Here is a 22,687-nt window from a genome sequence, read left to right as displayed (position 1 = left end):
CCCCCCTGACCCCCCCCCCCCCCGAACTCCCAACCCTCTCCCCCGCTCCTTGTCCCCTGACTGCCTCCTCCTGGGACCCCTGCTCCTAACTGCCCTCCAGAACCCACCCCCTACCTAAGCCTCCCTGTTCCTTGTCCCCTAACTGCCCCCTCCTAAGACCTCCTCCCTAAATGCCCCCCAGGACCCTACCCCCTACCTGTACCCTGACTGCCCAAAACCTTATCCACACCCCCACCCCCAGAAAGCCCCCCCCGAACTCCCAACCCCCCCGTCTCTTGACTGCCCCCTCCAGAACCTCCCTGCCCCTTCTCCGACCCCCTGGCCCCCTTGTTGTTGGCCTTTCTTCGCCTAATGTCTCAGTGAACTTGCTCAGGAATGGCCTGAGCCACTTGTCCCGGCACGCTGGGCAGCAGTGGGGGAGGAGCTCCAGACTGCCGGAGGCGATCTGTGAATGCAGGGAGGGAGGAAGGGAGTGATCTCTGCTGCAGGGGGGAGGAGGGGGAAGTGGAGGAGGGTCTCTCTCTGGCTGTCAGAGCCCCATGTAAGTGGCACCATCTGGCCGGCTGCCCTGTTAGCCGCGTGCGCTCTGCATGCCGGGGGGGGGGGGGGGGGGAGGGTGTTCCGGACATTTACAAATTCTCTCCGGATGCTATTTTTAGCTCAAAAAGCCGGACATGTCCGGGGGAATCCGGACGAATGGTAACCCTAATAAACTAGCTTCACACACAGTTGATTGATCCTGAAGAGGTCCGGGTCCAGTGTGGATAGGGGCATGTAGTGGGGCGGCTCCCCGCTCTCCAGCGGAAAAAGGGTTCAAGTCAGCCCTGGGAGAAGGTTGTGGCTGAGAGCTGCTAAGCTGGGCTGATGGGGGAAGTGGCCGCAGTTGGGCCACATCCCAATCAGGCCACAGCTGGCCTGTATAAAAAGGCTGTGAGGCAGAGGCCCAAAAGAAGTCTCTCTCCAGGCTAGGAGAGCAGGGCCTTGCTGCCTGCAGAAAGGGCACTAGGAGTGAAGCAGGGCTGGGAAGAGCCAGAGGAGCATGCGAGCTCCAGGCTGGCAACTCCCCAGGCTGCAGGGCCTGGTCCAAGGCCCAAAGAGGTACTGGGAGGCAGAGGAAGGCAGCAGGTCTGAACCCCCTTGCCTATGATGAGTGGCTTTTACACTGCAGTCTGCCAGGGAGCAGGGGCTTGGTGATGACTGGCAGTAGCCCAAACTGAGGCAAGGTGGGGATTAGAGGGTTGGGGGTTTCCCAGAGAGGGAAGACCCATAGAGACTGGTGGGGATATTGCCGGGGGCAGCCCCCAGGTAAAGGGGAGCCGGGGTCTGGGAGGGACATGAGGACCAGCGGGAAACTGGCCTGCAAAGGGCGATCTGGAGCTGGAAAAAGAGCTAATTCCCAATGACCAGCAGGAGGTGTCGCAGGGGTGAGTCCCGCACCGTTACAGGGCAAGAAGGAGATTTGCATCTATTCCATAAGGGGAGGTGCAAGAAACACACTCCTGGGTGCCAAATCTAAGCAACTCTTCATGCCTCCCAGGCAGAACCATTTTGTCCACACAGCCAGGATTTGCACTAGCTTCCATCTCCATGGTGCCTAGGAGGGCTCTGTACGGTGGAGTTTATTGGGACCAGGATTTGGTTCATTGTGAGCAGTGGGAGATGTTGACCTAGAGGGACATTTTGAATGTTGACATTAGAGGGGGAAAGGAATGAAGAAGAGAGGAAGAGCTATGAAAGCCCCAGGATAGAAAGCTGGGAGTAACAGGTGATAAGGGAGAAAGAGAGAGAGAAAACTGAGAGGAAAAGAAAAGAGTGAGAGGCTGACATGATAACCAACTAAAATATCAATGTATATTTAAATAAAAAGGGGGGATTATACCAAGAGACTAGACAGATAAGAACAGTTTCTCCTGCCTGGTTTCTCCTAACATTACAGCTGACCAGCAGTTAGCATAGGCACCATTGCATTGGGCTCAGCACTGACATGATGCAATCATTGTGGGTGAACTGGCCCCGTCTCTAGTGTACAGTCTAACACACACTTATGAAAACAGTTTTGATACGTCAGCTCTACCAGCATCTCTCCATGGTACAGGCAGCAGAAATTGCTGTTCTTTAGTAATGTTTCTGTTTAGAAGCGTGCACTGTATGGGAGCAGGAGCTTGAAGTTAGTTTTACCAACACTTTAGATAGCACTGTACTTGAAAACTGCACCAAAGTGATCATGTACTGGCATGAATTAGTTTCAAGGAATGAAATGTGACCCGTTTCCTCCCCCCACCCCACTAAAATATACACTGGCTCTGAGTGAAATTGATTTCTGTAAAGTATTGAATCTACTCAGTGGCAAGTGAAAATGACTTTCTGAAAGCAGTTATCAGGTTTTCTTTCTTAGAGATAATGATATCTCATGCTCACTTTCCATACCCTCTGTGTGGTTGCCTGCCCAGCAGATAGCTTTCAAGTTTTCAATAAGTGTGTTTCCAAAGATAGGAGGAGGTTCATTCACACAATCTGATCTACACAATTGTGGCCTGGTGTCTTGATTTTGTGCACGTCAACAAACAATTCCTTGCACCTGATAGTTCTTTTGGCATATTCTATGCAACGCATGCCTGGAATAATAATAAATAAATCGAGACTTTGCATTTCTGCAGTGCCTGATCTGAATGTGCTTTACAAACACAGCTAACCTAGCCTCATAACAACTCTGAGAGGAAAATGCCCTTATTATCATTTTACAGCTGGGAAGCCAAAGCACAGAGAGGCTTAAGTGACTTGCTCAAGGTCACACAGGGAGTCAATGGCCATGCTTACCCAATCTCTCTTCCTATCTACCCTGACTCCCCTAACCTTGAGAAGCAAACATCTAAAAAGATTCTCACTTCCTTTGTCAGACAGTCTGAATCTAGCTCAGAACCTTTGCAGAGAGGCTGTGCGGCTTGCAGCGGGTCCACTTCTGAATGCTAAATAAGCTCACAGACTACATACTTGCTCTCAGCGGAGCTTAAAAAGAAATCTCAGACAGTGCACTGAGATGTTGGCATGGCAACGTGGAAGAGAAAATCTGCACCCCCCGGCATTCTTAGATGCAACAGCAGCTTGTTTATGTGACTTGTTATTTTTTAAATGATTTGATGGCAGCCCTCTTTGCTTGGGAGATTAGGGAGCATATCTTGCTTTGTATGAATAGGCATATATTTAATCTTTGCATGCCACGGTGTACCTGCATTTAACTAGACACATATCTGGGCTGGGGGGAGGGGGAGTACGTGCAGCTGGCTGTGCTGGAGAGAGGCTGGTCTAAGTCAGTGTCCTGCATTTGGGTTTGCAATTGTGGTTAGCAGTGAATTAATAGAGCATCAAAACCACAGACATTCGTTACCATAAAATGAAAATGAGAGAAAGTGATTTGAAATTAATATAGGTGGCTCGGTTAATGCCCTGCCCAGGGGTGGTGGTAAACATTGGCAGAGCTTCCCTGCACCAGGATCTTCAGGGACCACAAAGCTCATAACTGCCTGAGGCTGCTAGCAAAGGACACGGAAACTTTAAAATGAGGTAAGCAATATACACTAAACCCTCTTGGGGTACTGGCTGACTGTGGAGTTACTCCAGGGATGAATTTGCCTGCTGCTTTGGAAGGAGTCATAAAGGAAAACCTGCAAAATGTCACCTACCTAGCTATTTTAACTCCCATTACAACAAGAACTGTCAGAACCACTGCAAAGCAAAGCTTTATGCTTGTTTAATTGACCATCAGACAAATCCTCTGGCCTCAGATCTGCACTTGGATGGGAGATTATACCCTAGCATGGACCAAGATGATAATGAAGTTTAATGATAATCTAAAGACCCCTTGCCATCATCCCTCCCTGATGAACTTTGTAATGCACGCCTGCGTTTTTGCCATGCTGCCAAGCAAACAGGTTTCGTTCTGCTTGAATGAGAGAAACAAAAGACACTGCCTTTGGTACAGTGGGAGTGAGGGTGCGTCATGACAGCTATCTTTCCTGCTTGAGCCAGCTGTGTCATTTGGAGCCACCGGCAGCCATCAATTTAGCAACGTCTGATGGAGAACTGACAAGTTGCTCCAGCCTCAGCTTCTCTCAGCGGCATGTTGCGAATGCTAAATAAGCTAAAATGGCCATAATAGGCTGAGAGGACATTTTGTTCACCACCAACTTATGCACATGGCCCCTGATTCAGGAAGGGCATTTAAACACCTGCTTAACTTTGACTCCAAAGGGACTTAATGACATAGTTAAAGCTGAGCACATGCTTACGTGCCCTTCTGGATTAGGGTTGCTTTCCTGAACCAGCGCCACGGCTGGTTTATATAATTAGTTTTTCTAATTTCTGGTATCCTTGTACCCTTTCCCCTTCCCCTCCTGTTGTGTATCTTGCCCTAACTTAGACTGCAAGTTCAGGGTGGGAGATGGTATTTTCCTATGTGTTTTGTGGCACGTAGCACAAAGGGCATCTCTGACTAGGCCAACTGCACTAGGCCCTGGCTGCTGCGGTGATACAACTTAAAAATAATCATTATAAAATTCTCAGCCTTCTTTATGCAAGTGAAGAATCAGCCAAGTGACTTGGCAGTATGCCCTGCACAGGAGATGCTGAGTAAGAGCATCGTCAGCTCTACTGCTCCTTGGTCATTTGAGCTCAGGTGACGAGCAGAGGGGTTTGAGGAGGGAGACAGGTAGCTATTCACCGTACAAATGCTCTTGGCACCACTAAGGGGCTCTGCTGTTGGCCTCAGAGGATGAGCAAGACAGTTGCAAGAGACAGAGCTAGAGAGACACCTCTTGTGGAGGGGCAGGGTGACCTGGCAAATGGAGCGCTGGGAGCCTGGAATCTATTTCTGGCGCTGCCACTACTGCTGTGTGAGCTTGGGCAAGTCACTTCACCTCTCTGTGCTGCAATTTCCCCTCCCATCCTTTGTCGGTCTTGTCTACCTAGATTAAACTCTTCAGGGCAGGGACTGTCTGTTGCTATGTGTTTGTACAGCTCCTAGCACAATGAGCCCTGACCTTGATTAAAGCCTCAAGACACTACTGTAATATCAATCATACTACTTCTGATACTCTAGTAATGGCGGAAGCAGATTGGCCCATTGCACATAATGAGGAAAGAGTCTAAGAACTCCTACTAGACCAGCCACTAATGTGGGACAGAGGCAGTAACACTGAAAGGCAAAGTTCTGTCCAAGGCGGGAGGATGGGGATTATCATCAATAAACAAATCAGCCCACTGTAGTGACTATAGCCAGGGTCTGCCTCTTTGTTGAGTGTACTTTAACGGACAGGATATTCCTTCTTCACGCAAGAAGTGAAGGATGAAGCACAGAATCAAAAGCAGCAGCGATCTGTCAATTTCACATCCCACACAGTAGAAGCTGGCTATACCAGAATGATAAAAGCATCATTAGAAATTTTTAAAAGGCCATTTCAGTGAATACAGGTTTTAGGATACATCATGCATTAAGAGCATGGTTGGAATGATATCTTGTCAAAGATTTTTTCAGCCACATGTCAGCCTTGCTATTCCAGTTGTTATATCAATGGGCTCTCCAAGGCCATTACTGATGATGTTATCTGGGAACATCAACTGCAACAAGTTAGCCCTCTTGTTGCCATGACTACAGAGTTGTATTCAGCTCACATCTCCATCCTGAAAGAATCTTAGCTATTTATTCCTGGTTCTCTTATTATGCTAACATTATAAGAAAGAACACATTACAACTAATTAAAATAATAAATGGGGCCAATTTATTTATTTATTTAACCAATACAACTCATTTGTTGTCTCTTCCAGCCAGATTCAACCTTGAGGTATGTGACTGTAACTTCCGTGGAGTTATTCTACGAAGGCTGGTGTAGGATGGGATTGTCAAAAGTGCCTGAATGATTAGAAGCATAGGCTGGAATTTTAAAAGGCATTTTATGGCATTAGATGATTGACAGGTGAATTTCAATGGGTGCCTAACTCCCTCAGGCATCTTTGGAAATCCCAGTCATAAAAGTATTTGTGCTCCTAAGTCACTTAGGAGCTTTTGAAAATCCTTCCCTTAGGCATTCATGGACAGACTTTTCAGAAGTGTCATTACCTACATTGGGGCCAGATTTTCCAAAGAGCTCAGCTCCCATTTAGGAACCTAAATTAGCAGGCATTCATCACACAGCGGCTCTCGCGGCTCTCAATAGGCGCTATTGGGTGCTGTGCTCTTTTGCAAATCTGGACATTTCATGTAGGTGCCTAGATGGGAGCTGAACCCCTTCTAAAAGTCTGGCTGAGGACTTTCGAAAATCTGCTTCACCGCTTTTCTATACATTGAAGCAGACGAAGAGTCAGCATCCAGGCAGCATGGCAACCTTGTCAGCTCAGAGAAGAGACATGATTTTAAAAACGGCACTCTGTAATGAAAAGGGGTGGCAAAGAGTTAAAATACAGCTCCCCAAATACTAAAAGAGACAGTGACTGATTTATGAAATTCCTCAGAGGGGGGGAACCAAACACGGGTGAGGAATGAACATCTTACCAAACTTAACAAATGATCATGAAAGCCACAGAAAAAGACCGAGGCAAGGGCAAATGCATTTGCAGCAGTTATTAAACAAACAGAGCTAGGGGACAGCTATTTTAGAAGGTGGGAGAGAGAATTACCCTGGCCTCATTCCCAGTCTCCTCCAAATGAACCACTGAGGAGGGGCTATACAAGAGTCTTAACAGAGAATGGGGAAAAGTATTGCCCAAGGAATGCCCCAGAGAGCTTGCACTCGAAAGCTTCTGTCTATGCCTTCTCCAACAACATAATTTGATCATGTCTGATATATTCAGACAAGATGTCACAGAGAATGAGATTCATGTTACTTCTAACATGCAGTGCATGAATTTCAGATCTGTGAAATGCAATGTATGTTTGCTAGTGTCTATCAGCAAGCAAGATGCATGGTGTATAGTAATTACTATCACAATTTCCTGGGGAAAAGGAGAGAGACTGGCATGCTTAATTAAAGCTTCATCCCTGTGGGACTTACCAATGAAACAATAAGAAATATTCTTTGAGCTTTTTAAAAATAATGAATGAAAGGGAGTAAACACACAAATCAGATTTATCTTTAGATCTCACTGATTTTCCTTCTTCCGAGCTGTTTCATTTGCTTCTCCTACCTCTTTGTTCTAAATGTATTCCAACTGAAAATGCACAGTTGAAACAAAAGGCAGGGAAGTCTCCCCCCGCATGCCAAATGTTATACAATGGAGCCTGAAGATGCTGTTTTAATTCTATTAACACCATGTCAGCTTCAAAACTGCAAGGGCTGTGGTGCAGTGTGAATAGCTGAATGAAGAGGAGAAATGCTGCAGTAATGTCGGGACTGCCAAAATCATCCACTCCCACTGTCCAAGCTCCCCTGGAGGGCAGAAGGCTGATGCCAACAAAAGCCCCGTTTGCTTGCTTGCTGGTGCTGTGGAAGTATCATGATTAGTGTGTGTGCATGTCAGAGAGAGAGAGAGACGGGGTAGGAGAAAGGAAGATTAAATTAGGGAAGGGATCAGAGGGGAAAAAGTATGAATGTATCAAGGACAAATTGATTACCAGGCTGAGGCAATGTCAGTGCGAGGGAAGTTGGTGTACAGATCCTACCGTGCTCATGAGGCTGCAGTTCAGCCCCCAGACTCTCCCAATTAGGCTTGACAAATGCAGCAGCTTTTGGAAGCAGGTTTGCAGAGGTGCCAGAGTCAAAGTGGGGAGAGGGTGCTCTGGCTCTCTTTGGGGCTGCTGGCCTGGTCCAGCTCCCATTAAAGTCAATGGAAGGTTTCCCCACTGGTTTTCAGTGGGAGTCGGGTCAGGCCCCAGCTGAGTACTAAGTGCTAGTGAACTTGAGCAAGTCTCTGAATCACCCCCTGTGCTGCAGAGTCAGCACAAGCAATTGCGCACAATTGTTCCACTTGACTGGGCTCAGACTCCACGTGGCAGTGCGGTCTCTCAGCATTGCCTGGAGGAAGATTACAGTGTCTATAAGGAGGGAGTGCAGGGGCCAGACACAGACATGAGAACCTACATTGTACGTTACTTAGTTTTATTGCGGTGATATTCTTTCTGACCCCAGGAGTACAGTATTACCAGGCAGACCGGTGGTTCAGTGTCCTCACAGTATGTCTACACAGCCCACAACAGCTGTAAAAGTGGCTGAGTATACAAGCTTTTGAGCATCTACACAGCTGGTTTTAGAGTGAAGTGTGAGCCATGGGAGAATGAGTCCATTGATGGGCTTGGAGGTTCGCTGCTGCAGGCTGTGTAGATGTACCCATGGAGTGCTGCCCTGGGGGAGACCCAGACTTGATTCCCGGCATGGAGTATTCGCTGTCAGGGGCAGCGGGCCCTTAGAATGCTGAAATGGCTACAGGTGCCTTTCCTGGGGGTTGTGGATGAGACCAGCCCTGGCCAGACTCCTCAGCCAGGAGGCCTGACATCTGTGAATTGTGAAGCCTAAGCAACCGAGGGCAGTGTGCAGGAAAACAGTAGTATGGATCGGGGGGGCTTTGTCCGTGTGATACTGTATTGTGGTTAAAGTGGGCGTGAGCGTGCTCTCAATCACCATCTCTCTCCTTGGGAAATGAGAGTCTCAAAGCCAACTTGCAGGTACACACTGCTTCTGTTCCTCAGATTTAGTAACTGTTCCACGACGGCCCTTCGGTGCAGGATCCCCAGCTGCTTCTCTGGAGAGAGTTAATGCCTGTTTACAGACTAATGGGTCAGGGAGGAGTTTTGTAAACATATTTCTTAAATGTCTCCATGCAGCAGTGATCACCGCTCTATAAAATGAACAGCCCAATCAGGAAGTATGTGAATTCAGAGGGTAACAGGACTTGCTTCTCCCCAGGCCATTCTCCCCTCACTGCCGTGAATTAGCTCCCCTGAGGCAGTGCTCATTGTTTCTAGCAGGGCAGATGTTATTTCATCACTTTCTTTTTACTGTCACTTCTTCCTTTTTGCATGTGTCTCTTCTGTTTCTCTACTGTTTTCTGCCTCTTCCTTGCCCACTCGCTCTGCCACCAAACTCTTTCTCTCTCCCTTTCTTTTATGCTCATCTCTCCATTCCCTTACCACAGGCTCTGTATCCCTCCCAATCCTTCGGTTCAGCCTCACTCTCCACTCGACCCCCAAGTTCACTCCCTCCCGTTACCTCCCCAATTTCCCCTAATAGTTCTACATTCCCCTTCTCCTCCTGTGTCACCTACTGCCCATATTTTACCAATCCCTGGGCCCCACCAAAACACCATAAACCCCCCACCGCAGAGCCCAACCATCTATCATGTACTCCCTCCCATACACCTCTCCGGTGGATTTATATTCTCTGGAGAGGGAGGCTGGGCTAGTCACTTGTCTCACTGTTGGGCTATGGTCTCTGCTGTAATTGTTCAGCAGCCTGTCCTCTCCCCGAATATTAGGGGGTTGTGCAGATCAGTGAAGCACTCCATGTTTGTCAGTCTGTCAGGACAAGCATTTGGCACATTGGCAAACAGCCATTTGTTCTCTGACATGGGATAAGACAACAAAGTACCCCGGCCCAGGCCACTATCCTGTGGCTCTGATAATGTCATTCCGGGAACTCTCTCAAATTGTTAAAAAGTAATTCATCAGGTAACTACATGAGCAATCCAAACCCCCTACGTTATAGCCCTACTTTAGGTATATCATGAAGAAAGTGCTCAATTAACTGAGTCATTATACATAACGACACATTAAAACAGCTTATAAGGAAAAGATTTTACAATGAATCCAGCTATTTTTACCTCCAATTATATAAATTGGCCAGATTAGTCATCACATTACTGAATAAAAAAGAAATTCAATAACAAATACATTTTAAACATACTAAACAAGCCTGATCATTTAAAGTCCTTTGCAAGTTAAATATGTGTTGGATTTTGAATTAATAACCTACTGAAGGTGGTGTGAGGCATTGATAGGATTCCAGAGCTATCCCTTCCAAATTCCTGACCAAGACTTTTCAGTGACCAAAGTGCTACTATCGCAGATTTTACAATGAGTCAAGTGCATGCTGGGAGAAGATACTCCAAGATTATTCAGGACTGTGCAGATACTGATTCAAAGCCCACTGAAGTCAGTCCACTCAACAGTGAAGTACATATTTATAAAGTTTATACAGTAATACTCCCTTTAGAACACATATTTCACATAACAGATGGCTTCATGAGAGCTACAGTTCTGAACCTGTATTCCTGGAGCGCCCAATATATTTCCTGGAGCACCCAATATATTCATTGAAATTAATGGTGTGTGTGTGTGTGCACACACACACACTCACTGATTTATATGAGTATTTTGGGTGTTCCAGGAATATATATAAATCAGGGATCTCTGGATCTATTCTATTCTCAATAACTGATAATGAAAGAATACATTCATTTTATAGAAATAATTCATAAAATATCACTGCCAACACTTGCACTCTGTGCTAGCTACGAGTGGGGTAATTGGTGCTCTTGGAGTGCCAGAACATCTGACTTTCACAGTATCTCATCATCATGATCTCTCCTCTCAACAAGGCAGTTTGCCAACCAAACCTGATTTCATTCTTTCTTTAGATTACAAATTTGGTTGATAAAGGTATCTGTACAGATGTAATATATGTAGAATTTTAAGGCTATGTCCACATTACAGCGGTAAGTCGACCTACGCTACGCAACTCCAGCTACATGAATAATGTAGCTAGAGTCGACACATCTTAGGTTGAGTTACTGCGGGGTCTACACTGTGGGGGGTCCCGTCGATTTACCTTACTCTTTTCGTCAGGGGTAGAGTACAGGGGTCGACTGGAGAGCGATCTGCTGTCGATTTGGAGGGTCTTCACTAGACCCACTAACTCGACCACCGGTGGATCAATCTCAGAATGTTGATCCCGGCTGTAGTGTAGATGTAGCTTAGTATTGCATGACTTTCTGATTACAAAATAAGCACTATACAGTATCAATGAAGCACATGTTAAATGGGAGAAAAGAAAGAAGGCCGAAGTGGACACCTTTATATACAAGAAAAGAACAGGAGTACTTGTGGCACCTTAGAGACTAACAAATTTATTAGAGCATAAGCTTTCGTGGACTACAGCCCACTTCTTCGGATGCATACAGAGAAGAAGTGGGCTGTAGTCCACGAAAGCTTATGCTCTAATAAATTTGTTAGTCTCTAAGGTGCCACAAGTACTCCTGTTCTTTTTGCGGATACAGACTAACACGGCTGCTACTCTGAAACCTGTCTTTATATACAAGGAATCTGCTACGCTACTGCCCTTCCTTACACTTTATACAACAGAACGACACCAAGAATGACTTTCTAAGGACTATTCCACAAGCTTAAAGCTAAGTGGGGGGGATCCTGCCCCACTCAGTCTTATGCCACTGACTTAAATGGGGGGCAAGATCAGGCCCCGAGTCTACCCCGCTGCAGTACCCTCACTGAAATTCCCCTCCTTGGATTTTGTTTCCATTTACAAGGGGGACAAAGATCGTGCTCTGTACCTCAGCCATTACCAGTACGATACCAAGGGAGATTAATCAAAGCCACTGCAACAGGCTGACAGAGGGGATTCCAAAATTGAGGTCAGGCTCAGTGAATCTTAGGAGGATGCTGAAAGAGAGACACAACAGTAAATTTGAATGGCGCAACCCTAAGAATGTCACTTGCGGTGAGGTATTCTACATGCTTTAGTGATAACGATTATTTCCCCCTTCAGTTTCAGAGTTGGGTGAGGTGCCTTTGTCTGAGCTGACTACCGCTAATGCTGGCTTTCCTCTCAGCCCTTGAGTTTTACAGCATGAGCTCTGTGATGGGGGTTAGTGCAGGAGTGGAGGAGAGCCATGGCAGAGGGAGGCCACACCATGCCAGGCAGTGTCACGGGTGTTTGGGGTCTACATCTCAATTTCTTACTGGCACCTGAGTTAATCAGAGGCAGGTGAGCCTAGTTAGGCTGAAAGCCTTAAAATGGAAATGAGCTCTTATCAGAAAGGATCAGGCAAGTGTCTAGTGACCAGAAGAGAGGCCCTGTTTGTACTTATGCTTCCATTCAGGTATTTTTTGTCCTGTACTTATAGACTACAGCATGAAGACAGCACAGCCAGGGTTTCTTCTGGTATGTGTTAGTGTGGTTGCCCCAGGGAAAAACACGATAAATAAATTTGAAGCCCCAGTTTGGTTTAATTATATTGCTTTACCTTGGCTCCCTGTGCACTTTCAACTGTAAGTTTGTAGAAGTGTGTTGTATTTTAGGTTATTATTAATTATTTGTATTAAAGTAGCACCTAGAAGGCCTGACTGAGCTCAGGGCTCCGTTGTGCTAGAAATTGTAGATACATGTAACAAGAGTCAGTCCCTGCCACAGAGAGCTTGCAAAGTAAATACCTAGATAGACAAAGCGTGGGAGGGTAAATAGAGGTGCAGGGAAGTAAAGAGGCCCAGTCAACCTCACACAGATTAGTAGCAGAGCCAAGACTTGAACCCCGGTCTCCGACCCCCTAGTCTAATGCCCCCGCCATTGGACTACACTGCTTCAACTATAAATGCCTTATTGGCCAACCCCTTGCCTATGAAAACATTACTTAAAATATAAGAGAAATTAAGGAATTAGCAAGATGTTTGCTGCTGTGCACTGCCAGAGACTCATCCCATCTCATTCCCCATCTGGACACTGTACAAGTAGATTATAAGGCTAATCTTAGGTACTTATATGACTCCCATCACTGTAGCATTGTATTTATCCTCACAACCCTCCAGTGGGGTAGGGCAATGGTATTATCCCCATTGTACAGATGGGGAACTGAGGCCCAGAGAAATTAAATGACTTCCCCCAGGTCACACAGGGAGTCTATGGCAGAGCAGGGAACTGAACCCTGACCTCCCAAGAAAACATGACATATCAGGAAAGGCTGAAAGAATATGGCATGTTTAGCCTACAGAAGAGAAGACTGAGAGAGCCTTTGACAACAGCCTTCGAATAGGTATAGTGTTGTTATAAAGGGCTGATTATTAATTGTTCTCCATGTTCACTAAGGGTAGGACAACAAATAATCAGCTTAACTTGCAGCAATGGAGATTTAGATTAGATCTTAGAAAAAACTATCCAACTATAAGGATGGTTAAGCACTGGAACAGGCTTCCAAGGGAGGTTGTGGAATCCCCATCACTGGAGGTTTTTAAGCACAGGTTCGACAAACACCTGTCAAGGATCATTGACCTGCCTCAGTGCAGGGAGCTGGAGTAGAGGACATTTTGAGGTCCCTTCCAGCCCCACATTTTTACAATTCTGTGTCCCAGGCTAGCTCTGTAACCACTGGACCATCCTTCCTCTAGTACTTGTTGTAAAGTGCCAAGCATACAATATAATAATAAAATATAATGAGCGGAGAGTGTGGGTGATTAAAAAAGCATTATGTACAGGGACAGATTTTCACCTTACACACCCCTAGGCACAGCATCTTTAGTGCCCCCCGTGCCTACAGCTGACCTTTGTGTTGCACACAGTTTTAGAGAGGTCAGGCACCCCTAGGAATGTGTCTACTGTGCCTAACTGGAAATCCAGCCCTGACTACATATGACTATTTGTCGCTAAGTATAGAAGAAAGTTAGATTACTGGGAAGGGAAAGGGATCCTTCTACCCAAAGGACAACCAAGAACATGTCTGCACTAGTGCTTGCACAACAGGTTTACTTTATCGCTGGGCTTTTGAGTTGTTGCTAACCACAAGGATAATCTTTCAACATTTAAATCTATATATTTTTAACAGACCTATCATTTCCAGCACAATCTCTTATGAAACTACATTAGGATCTGGAGATTAAAAACTGTCCAATTGCTGAGAAATTATGGGTGGCATAAAGTGCTGTCAACAGCCAGTAAATGGTACTAAAATGATCTTCTTAGCATGCATGGATGGATGCATTGAGGGCAGCAGTGCCTGTAAAAGAGAGAAACTCCCTTGCATTGTGCATTTAGGGCTTAAACTGTGAGTTTTGCAAAGGAAAGATTACTGTTTGCTTCTAAAATAAGATGCCCATCTTGCATATTTCATTAATTTTGATACAATCAGATTTTTTTTCATCAGGCTGAATCCTAAAGTCCTTATCCAATTTACACATCAATGACACTCCCGATGATTGCAAGGGGAGATATGCCTGTATAAAGTCAGAAAAAACACAGAGGGCCAGAATATGGCACCCTTACTAATGTGAGTAGTCCCTTTCTCCATGAGTAATCTCACTGATTTCAGTAAGATACTACTCAATGGAATGGTGGCAGAATCTGGCCCTGAGAAAAGACTTTAGGATTTCCCCTAGGAAAAGGGGAGCATTATCACACAGCAACTGATTGGTTTTTTTGCTTCATGATATCACAATAGGCCTGACTCTCATCTCCCCTACACCAGAATATCCACGGAGCTCCTTGGGGTTTACACCTGACTTTCACCAGTCAGAAACCAGGCCCAATGTCATATATTATTTAATGCTTATATTAGCGTATTGCCAGCTGTCCTGAATTAGGATCAGGGTCCTGCTATGGTGAGCATGGTACCTACACAGATGAAAAAAACATGGTCCCTGTCATGAAGGGTTTAGGCTACCCCATCAAAGCCCAAAGTTTTATGTTACAAGTCTCTTTTTTGCAGTGGAGCAATTAAAAGGATAGCAAAGGAAGTACTTATAAAAAGCAAACACCAGGGATTTGCCCTCTGAGAGCTCGCACTGCACATGTGGGAAAACGCAATGTGTTCCCCTTCAGACCAAAGTGACCTCAAAGCAAGATATTATAGGAGAAAGGGAGGGTGGGCCGAAGTCTGGTTTTGTCACCTGCTGTTTCTCTGTCTCCTGTGGATAGCTCTCCATTGATCCCATTCTCTTTGGTTCTAGAGTATGTGCCCTGTTGCCCGCGTTCACCATATCCTGCTTCCTCATCCTCTCTGTATGGAAATCCATTGGCACTTCTGACCAGTCCGGCACCTGCACCAGCTTGCTCCTTAATTTCAGGGGAATGCGGGTGTGAAGAAGCCTCTGTTAGTTGACTTGAAGTCCAGTGCGGTGCCTTGGCTTCATCCTTCCTATCATCTGCCATTTTTCCTCTCTTTCTCTGTCCTGTAATTACATTAGTAAGATAGATCAGCAGTGATCTGGGGATGGTTTCCCCGGCTCATTGTTTACAATCCTAGCATAGCACATACACATTTCTCAAGTACATTGTCAGGGAACCCCAAACCACTGCCAGGCAAGGGATTTACAAGTAAATCAAAGTTCACTTTGCACATGACTGAGTTGCTTTAAAAAAGATTATTAAACTGTACGGGCCAGATTCAGATTGACCTCAATGGATTACGCTGGTTTCTGCCACTGAGTTCTTGATGGAAGATCTTTCATGAATCAGTGTTGGGTTCAGTGAGTTCAAAAACATTTGGATATAAGTAATGGCAAATGACTCATTCCTCATGGAAACAATGACATCTCCTGGTGATGGAGGAGGAGAATGTGATGATGACTCTTTAGCTACAGCTACTATTATTAATTAGTAGCAGTATTGCAGTAGCACCTAGAAGCTCCAGTTATGGACCAGGACCCCACTGTGCTAAAACAAAAAGATGCTCCCTGCCCCCAAAGAGCTTATAATATACCGCTAGACATGGCAGAAACAATATTCATGAATATTCGTTTGGATTCTGAACCTACGTTTGCCTTTACCGCATTCAGATCCCTTCTTACTCATGATTTGCAAACGTTCACACACATTTCTTTTGTTCACATAAATGTTTGGGGAATAGCTGCTCTTCATACAAGCCTTTGTGAATAAAGGTATTTATGCATGAACACAAATAATATAACACTTTTCCTCATTTGCTAGTCTCCTGTTTAAAATGTTTCATTCATTCCATCAGGGAGCAGAAAAAGTACCATGGGACTTAGGCTTTGTCTTCACTGTACAAAAAAGTGTGGTTTTATATCGAGAGTTAGCTATCTCAATGGACAATCCTAGTGGAGACAAAGCACAGGAATTTTTACCTCGATATAGCTAGTCGAGCTAAACCCCAGGTGGGAAGGGCATCGGGCTGACCTTGACTAGCTAACCAGCTACGTCATGGCTAAAGATTACTTGTGCCTTATCTTCACTATGATGTAAAAACTTGATGCAAAGAACACACTTTTTTTTTTTTATCAGTGAAGACAAAGCCATAGTTGGCCAATCCCAAAGAGCGAACAGTCTAAGAAAGCAGTTTGCCAAAAACAGGCTGAAAATGGCTTGTCAAAACTATTCTGTAGATAGTTAGGATAAACAAATGTATTCACCGGAATCCGGATCAGTTTATAGCTGATTTGCAAACAGAACAAAAGGCTAAATTGTCTGATAATTTATACACAGCAAATAATTTCCGCCACTCTAATCATATATTGACTTTCTGAGCTACTGACAAATTTTTCTTTTAATGAAAAATCCTGTTGAAATAAGAATATTAGTGTTCAGTTACAATAATAATATCAGTCACTCAATTTAACCCCCATATAAAAGTGACTAACATATATACTCACCTGCAGAAATATAGCATTGTGTATATTAGGTACTAGATAGCATACTTCTTTGGGGAACACTGGACTGAGTAAAAACCCTATAATATTTTCTCTTTGCTGTAGTGAAAATGGGAAGCTTAGCAAAATCACCAGGTGCATTGGGGTGGACAGAAGGACTTATGCATCTCAGTCAGCCACAAAAATATGATACTGTTTTATATTAACTAGTCCTTGCCCTGTGCTTTCTCCCAGTGCCAGTGCTAGGCCTAAGCAGACTAAACAATTGCTTGGGGCTGCAAACATCTCAAGGGGGCCCTCGATTTACTTGTTATTATTATTATTATTTTCATAAGAATTTGCCTGTTTTAGTATTGTATGTGTGGGGAGGCCCACAAAAATATTCCTGCTTAGGGCCCCCAATGGGATAGCACCACCATTGCTTCCTCCTCTTCCTTTATTCTCTGTTGTAAGTTATATCAATTAGATTTCGGCTCATACAATGAGTGCCAGGAAGCCATGATGCAGTCATCTCAAGTCAACCAGCAGCCTGGAAAATGTTATTGGTGGAACAGAGGAAGAGAAAGTACAAGTTGGTGCCCTCGTGTACTTGAGGCAGTCATCTGCCTTTAATTCTCGTCATGCTATGAAATTAAAAACATTTTGTGATCAAAGTTCTTTCCAGAAACGTGAGAGCATGGGGCAAAGTCTTACCACTGGAGATAACACATTAACACACTGCAAAAATCAATGGACTTCACTAAGGAGGGTCATGTATCTGAGGGCAGAATTTAGCTTGTTCTGTCAAAAAAAAAAAGTATATACCCAGCTGTGTTCCTTTATTAAACTGAACAAAAGCTAACAGAAATATTGACTCAAAGTTTCCATCCACCCATTCATGGCATTTAGAGCTAGACCCAAAGCTCCTGGGGGTTAATGAGAGTCTTTACATTGACTTCTAAGGGCTTTGGATCCGGCCCATATATCACATTCTAACTCCAGAGGTTATTGTCTCCAAAAGTGAAGACAATACCGAGAATCATCATGTTGAGAGGGGTTTATACAATAGCAAATGCAGGGAAAGCATTTCTGATCATCATTTTGATAAAAGTGATGGTTACAATCACAGCGCAACAATCCTAATGCTATTGTCTCCAAGTGTCCCTTCCCCTGCAAGTTACACACTTCTTCGTTCTCTTCCATTTCTGTGGGAAGGGTATTTGCATTCTTATCCATGCTACAGAGAGTCCTCTATGACAGTAACAGAAGTGCTTTCATCTTTAAAAGTAAATATAGTGGGTGGGTTTCAATGGGAATTATGTGTATCTGGGGGCAGAACTTGGCTCGGTATGCATAATAGATGGTTAGAGAGTGAAACATTGCTGAATTCATTCTAGACTCTGTTATTCATAAAGTGCTCTCACAGTTTATAATGCTAGTAGAAACACTGGGAGTGAGTCACAATACTTCTTTGTATTCACTTCAGGGATGACTACTATCCCCAATGTACAAACTGTACCCCTTATACAAATGGCACACAGGAGAGATGCCATCATGCCCACGTGCACTTTTTATCATGTTTTTACCATTGAATGTATTTAATTCAATAGCAAATTAATTATTCAATTAGTTAATTCAAGGAGAAAAAGTGCAAAGTGGTTAATCACCGTGGCAGTGTTTAAATAGTGTTATGTAAATAAATGAAAAGAATAAAAGGGTCCATCAATCATATAGTTAAAACACATCATTGCTAGAAATTTTAGAAGTCAGTTTGCCTTTTCCACTATAGTTTTCTGGTTTCCTTTCTGAACTGCTATGAAGGCCTTGGAAAATTACAAAGACAGACAGAGCATCCTCTTGAAATGTCATGCTTCCATGGTTAAAATTAATTGTGACATTTATCACCCCTCACTCTTTTCTGATTCCAGTGTTATCTAATTATGATGTAATATGGTACAACAATCTTAAGGGCACGTTCTCTCCCCCGCTGCTCCCTCAGGTTAATGTAGTGGTGGTGGAAGAGTCTGGATTGACAGAATTAGCTATTTAAGTCCTCTGTTTCCCCACAGAATAGCTGTCTGGGAGAGGGAGAGGCAGAGGCAGTGGGGTAGCTATGATACTGGAATGAGACACAAGAGAGCTCAGTTCTCTTCCCAGCTCTGTCAAATTCCCTGTGTAACCCTGGTTAAAGCACGTAATCGCTCTGTGACCCCATTCCCCATTCATAACATGAAGGTAATTTTATCTCCTTTATCTCCCTTGTCTATTTAAAATATAAGCTCTTGGGGGCAGGGACTCTTTTATCCTATATGTATGTACAGCACCTAGCACAATGGGGCCCCATTTCAGCTGAGGCTCTCTAGGCACTACTGTAATACACCTAAATGACCTGGAATAGGTACAGCCCTGGTGGTTGTAGAAGCTGGCTTGTGTTGCTATACCAATGTGCCTGAACCCTGACCCGAAGGAACTACCTCCAGGGAAAAGAGTGTATCATAGTCTCCATGGCCAGTGGGTTCTCACCTATCTGCAGGGATTGCTAATTATCGCTGCTTGTGATGGTAGTTTTTGTGAAGTGGACGTTTTTCCACGAGGAAATGGACTGAGCCCACAACACTCAAAGGATACCAAAGAGCTACTGGGCGGCAACAACTTTCAGCTACTGCGAACCTCAGCTGTGTTTGAAACCAGAGGTGAAAGGCTTTGCTTTTACTCCAAAGCAATTCCAACCCTCCTGCAATCCAGGCTTCATCTCACAAGAGTATAATCCTTCCCTCTTAGGAGTTCTGCTCGGTCAGGTAAGCAACACACTGTACCAGGAACAGCATTATATACAGGGCCGGCTTTAGGCCGATTCCCCTGATTCTCCGGAATCGGACCCCGCGCCCACACCTAAGAGGGCCTCGCGCCATAAGCGCCTTTTTAATTTTTTTTTACTCACCTGGTGGCGGTCCACTCCGGGATCTTCGGCGACGGGGGATCCTTCAGTGCCGCAGAAGACGCGGAGCGGACCCCCCATCGTCAAAGTGCCACCGAAGTCCCGAACTGCCGCCGGGTATTCGAATTGGGCCCCACAGGTCCTAAAGCCGGCCCTGATTATATAACACTTGTATTTAATTAAATGTTTCCTGTTAAAACCGTAATCAAAGATAATGTTGCAGAGCAAGTTACAGCTGTGGGGTCAACCTTCCCATCCTTCCACAGCAGTAACAAAGGAGTCACAGTGCCATTACACAGGGCAGAGCAGTAACACCAGAGTCCACCCGTGAGAACAGCATCTCCTGCATGACATGGAGCAGTTCTCTGCAGTGATGCCTTGTGCACTGACTACTGGGTGGAGCATGGATGGCTGACAGAGTGGGCAAGGTGGGGTCAGCTGATACACCACTATGGATCCTCTGATCAATCCACCCATGGAAGGGTCATGATGCAACCACAAAGGCAGCCCTAGACACAGTAGTGGCCATGGAGACACTCTTCATGGACCCAAGTACACGCCCCAGCTATTCAGACAGTGCACTGGCGACAGTATTTGGCCCTGAACTAGGCGTCACACCATCTAAAGGAGAAATCTTGGCCTCGTAACACAAATTATGGTAATAAATAACCACCCTAATATCTGTCGGAATCAGTATTGTGGCTGAAGGAATTTAAATATTTTGCACTTAACACAAAGAGTTAAACTCAGCAGGAGTTTGTGGCTTGACACAGTGTCTTTGCAGCTGTCTCATCTTTTAATGTGAGTGTATATATTTTTGTGGCCCCATATATTTTTCTGACATGACACCTGCTCCCAGTCTCCTAGTCAAGCTGTATCAAACCAAAGTGCTCTGAACCCAGCACATGACAAATGCTTCACACTACAAGTTAATGAAAGCACAGAGCCAGAGTGAACTCTGGGTTTAGTTCTTCCCAATGCTACCCCTCCTAAAATGTCTTCTGTGATCACATTCCTAACAGAACAGTTTTTCAAGGGTGGGATTTCCAAAAGCACACAACATTGGCCTAACTCTGCTCACGATCTAGAAGAAGCAAGCTAATTAACAAAATTACCAGTTGATCCTAAAGTTAGAGGATGCCGGGACTCTATGAACAAATATGTTGCTGGGTAGAATTATTCATTGCTCACAATCTGAGACCCTCTTCATCTCAAGCACCACAGGGGACAAACTGGCTCCTACAGTAACTTATACTTATACTGTACTTCTTCCTTTCCCACCGTTCAAACTACTAGTTTGCAGGGCCCCCGAGAATGGGTTCGGGCCCCGGTGAAAAATTTTTCAGGGGCCCCCCAGCAAGGGCGGACCGGCTAAACAGGGCTGACGAAGGGGGTGGGAAGCTGGGCCCGGGGCCCCCTTCCAGACCTTCGGGCCCCAGTAATTTGTACCAGCTTCCCCCCCCTTGTCGGCCCTGCTAGTTTGCAGTTAGTTCCCTGTTTCTTTACAATACCAGCAAGACTATGTCCCTAAATATAATTTCTTATCTGTAAAACCTGCAAAGAATGTTTATGTTACTCACATTTATGATTATTTCTTTGAGGTTTTGCCCCCATAAATTGTAAACAATTAGCCAATAGCTGTGCATTTCTCATAGACTATTTTATGCTTAAAATATTCTCTATTTTCACTATTCCTTTGACTACAAAATAGGTGGAAAAAATGCAGAGATGCTTGAATTGTGGGCTGAAGAAAAGAACCTCGTTGTGTAAAGACTGAGAGCATTTACTGCAATCTCTATCCTTACCAGAGCTGAAAACAAGGAATGACTCAAGTCTCCCAGGTGGTTTATGAGACCTATAAATTGGCACTGCAGTAAGGAAGCCAAACAAATCGCTACTCATTTTCTAGTGATTTTCTTCTCCTTCTTTCAGAGGTATCCTCTTAGTGCATCTTAAGCTTTAAATCCCTCCTTACGTTTCTCTCTATTGGTCTAGAAAGCAGTGCATGAAGGAAGGCAGAGGAGGGGTGAGATCACACAGTTGATTCTATCTATGTGGTCTGCATAGCCATGGACTTGAGGTGTGGGACTTGCTGTAGTCTTCTGACTTGGAGTCAGACTTTTGCCAATGAAGGAATAAAAGTCAGCTTTCCAATTCAGATTGTTCCCTTTTAAAAAGACAGAAATAGTTGATGTAAACCAAAGGAAAACAAATCATACTGCTTTTTAAAAAAAGTCTCTTTTAATGGGTTTTGGATGTACTGGTTCATTAAATACTCTGTTGATCTTTTGATGAGGTACAGAGTTTAATCACTGTACAGTGTGTTTGCTCTACATTACATAATCTACTGTTTTTCATTTGCTTAGTTAGAAACAATCAGAGCCATTCTTTTAGACTAGCTATTTTGTCTTTCCTTCAAGTACAAAGGGCCGAATCCAAAGTCCATTGAAGGCCAAGGAAAGATTCTTATTGGGCATTGGATGAGGCCCAAACTGAGTCAACTCCTTGTAAAGAAAAGCACAAAAATGGAAACCAGGGAACCAAAAATTAAAACCTAGGCAAAGTGTCAAAGGTATCTGTCCTTCTCCTGAATCACAAAATTAAAGGCACAAAATTGGAGACTATATTTGATTTTTAAGCCCAATATGGAAGGTCCTTCCAATCTAATTACCAGGGCCCTTATTCTGATTTCACATTAGTTTTACAACATGTTATTCCATTAATGTCAGGGGAGTTACTATGGATTTACACTGGTGTAAGAGCAGAATCTGGCTCTTTGCTTCTAGGATTCTGTGATTCACTACATTGTCCTAAGTCTCATTTTCACTAAGGCCCATTTACATTGCCAGTACTGTAAATGGGAATCAGACCCGCATATATTTAGGGCTCACCCACTTATTGTTTATGGTGGAAATATCAGGTGCAATGAGCACCTGAAATACAGATGCGCTTGTTTGTTTGTTTGTTTGTTAAAAAGGGCACAAAAACTACAAATTCTAAGTGAACCAATAATTATTAAAACAAGAACTCCTGACAGGGAGTTGACATAGACTGATATTATACGGAATATCCTTTACAGATGATTTCTAAGAGCCAGTGCTGGGTGGTAATTGCAACCCAGGTAGCCGCAAAAAATGAAAGGTGGGTGCCAAGGGGAGTATAGAAGGGGTGAAGATCGT

At 44.5% G+C, this 22,687-nt stretch overlaps 1 protein-coding gene across 26 annotated transcripts in view; it reads right to left on the bottom strand.

Annotated features, from left to right (window-relative positions):
* The window catches only part of MAP2 (microtubule associated protein 2), a 350,150-nt gene that overhangs the window by 99,238 nt on the left and 228,225 nt on the right, over positions 1–22,687 (bottom strand). For all 26 annotated transcript variants that reach the window (XM_034785842.1, XM_034785840.1, XM_034785849.1 and 23 more), the window contains one exon: positions 14,873–15,154. In XM_034785842.1, coding sequence (XP_034641733.1) covers positions 14,873–15,134 — 262 coding nt within the window. In that variant the 5' untranslated portion in view covers positions 15,135–15,154. The remainder of the gene's footprint in view (positions 1–14,872; positions 15,155–22,687) is intronic.

The sequence above is a fragment of the Trachemys scripta genome, chromosome 11 (assembly GCF_013100865.1).
Source record: "Trachemys scripta elegans isolate TJP31775 chromosome 11, CAS_Tse_1.0, whole genome shotgun sequence".
Classification (NCBI taxonomy): Eukaryota; Metazoa; Chordata; order Testudines; family Emydidae; genus Trachemys; species Trachemys scripta.
This window is presented reverse-complemented; position numbering and strand designations above follow the sequence as displayed.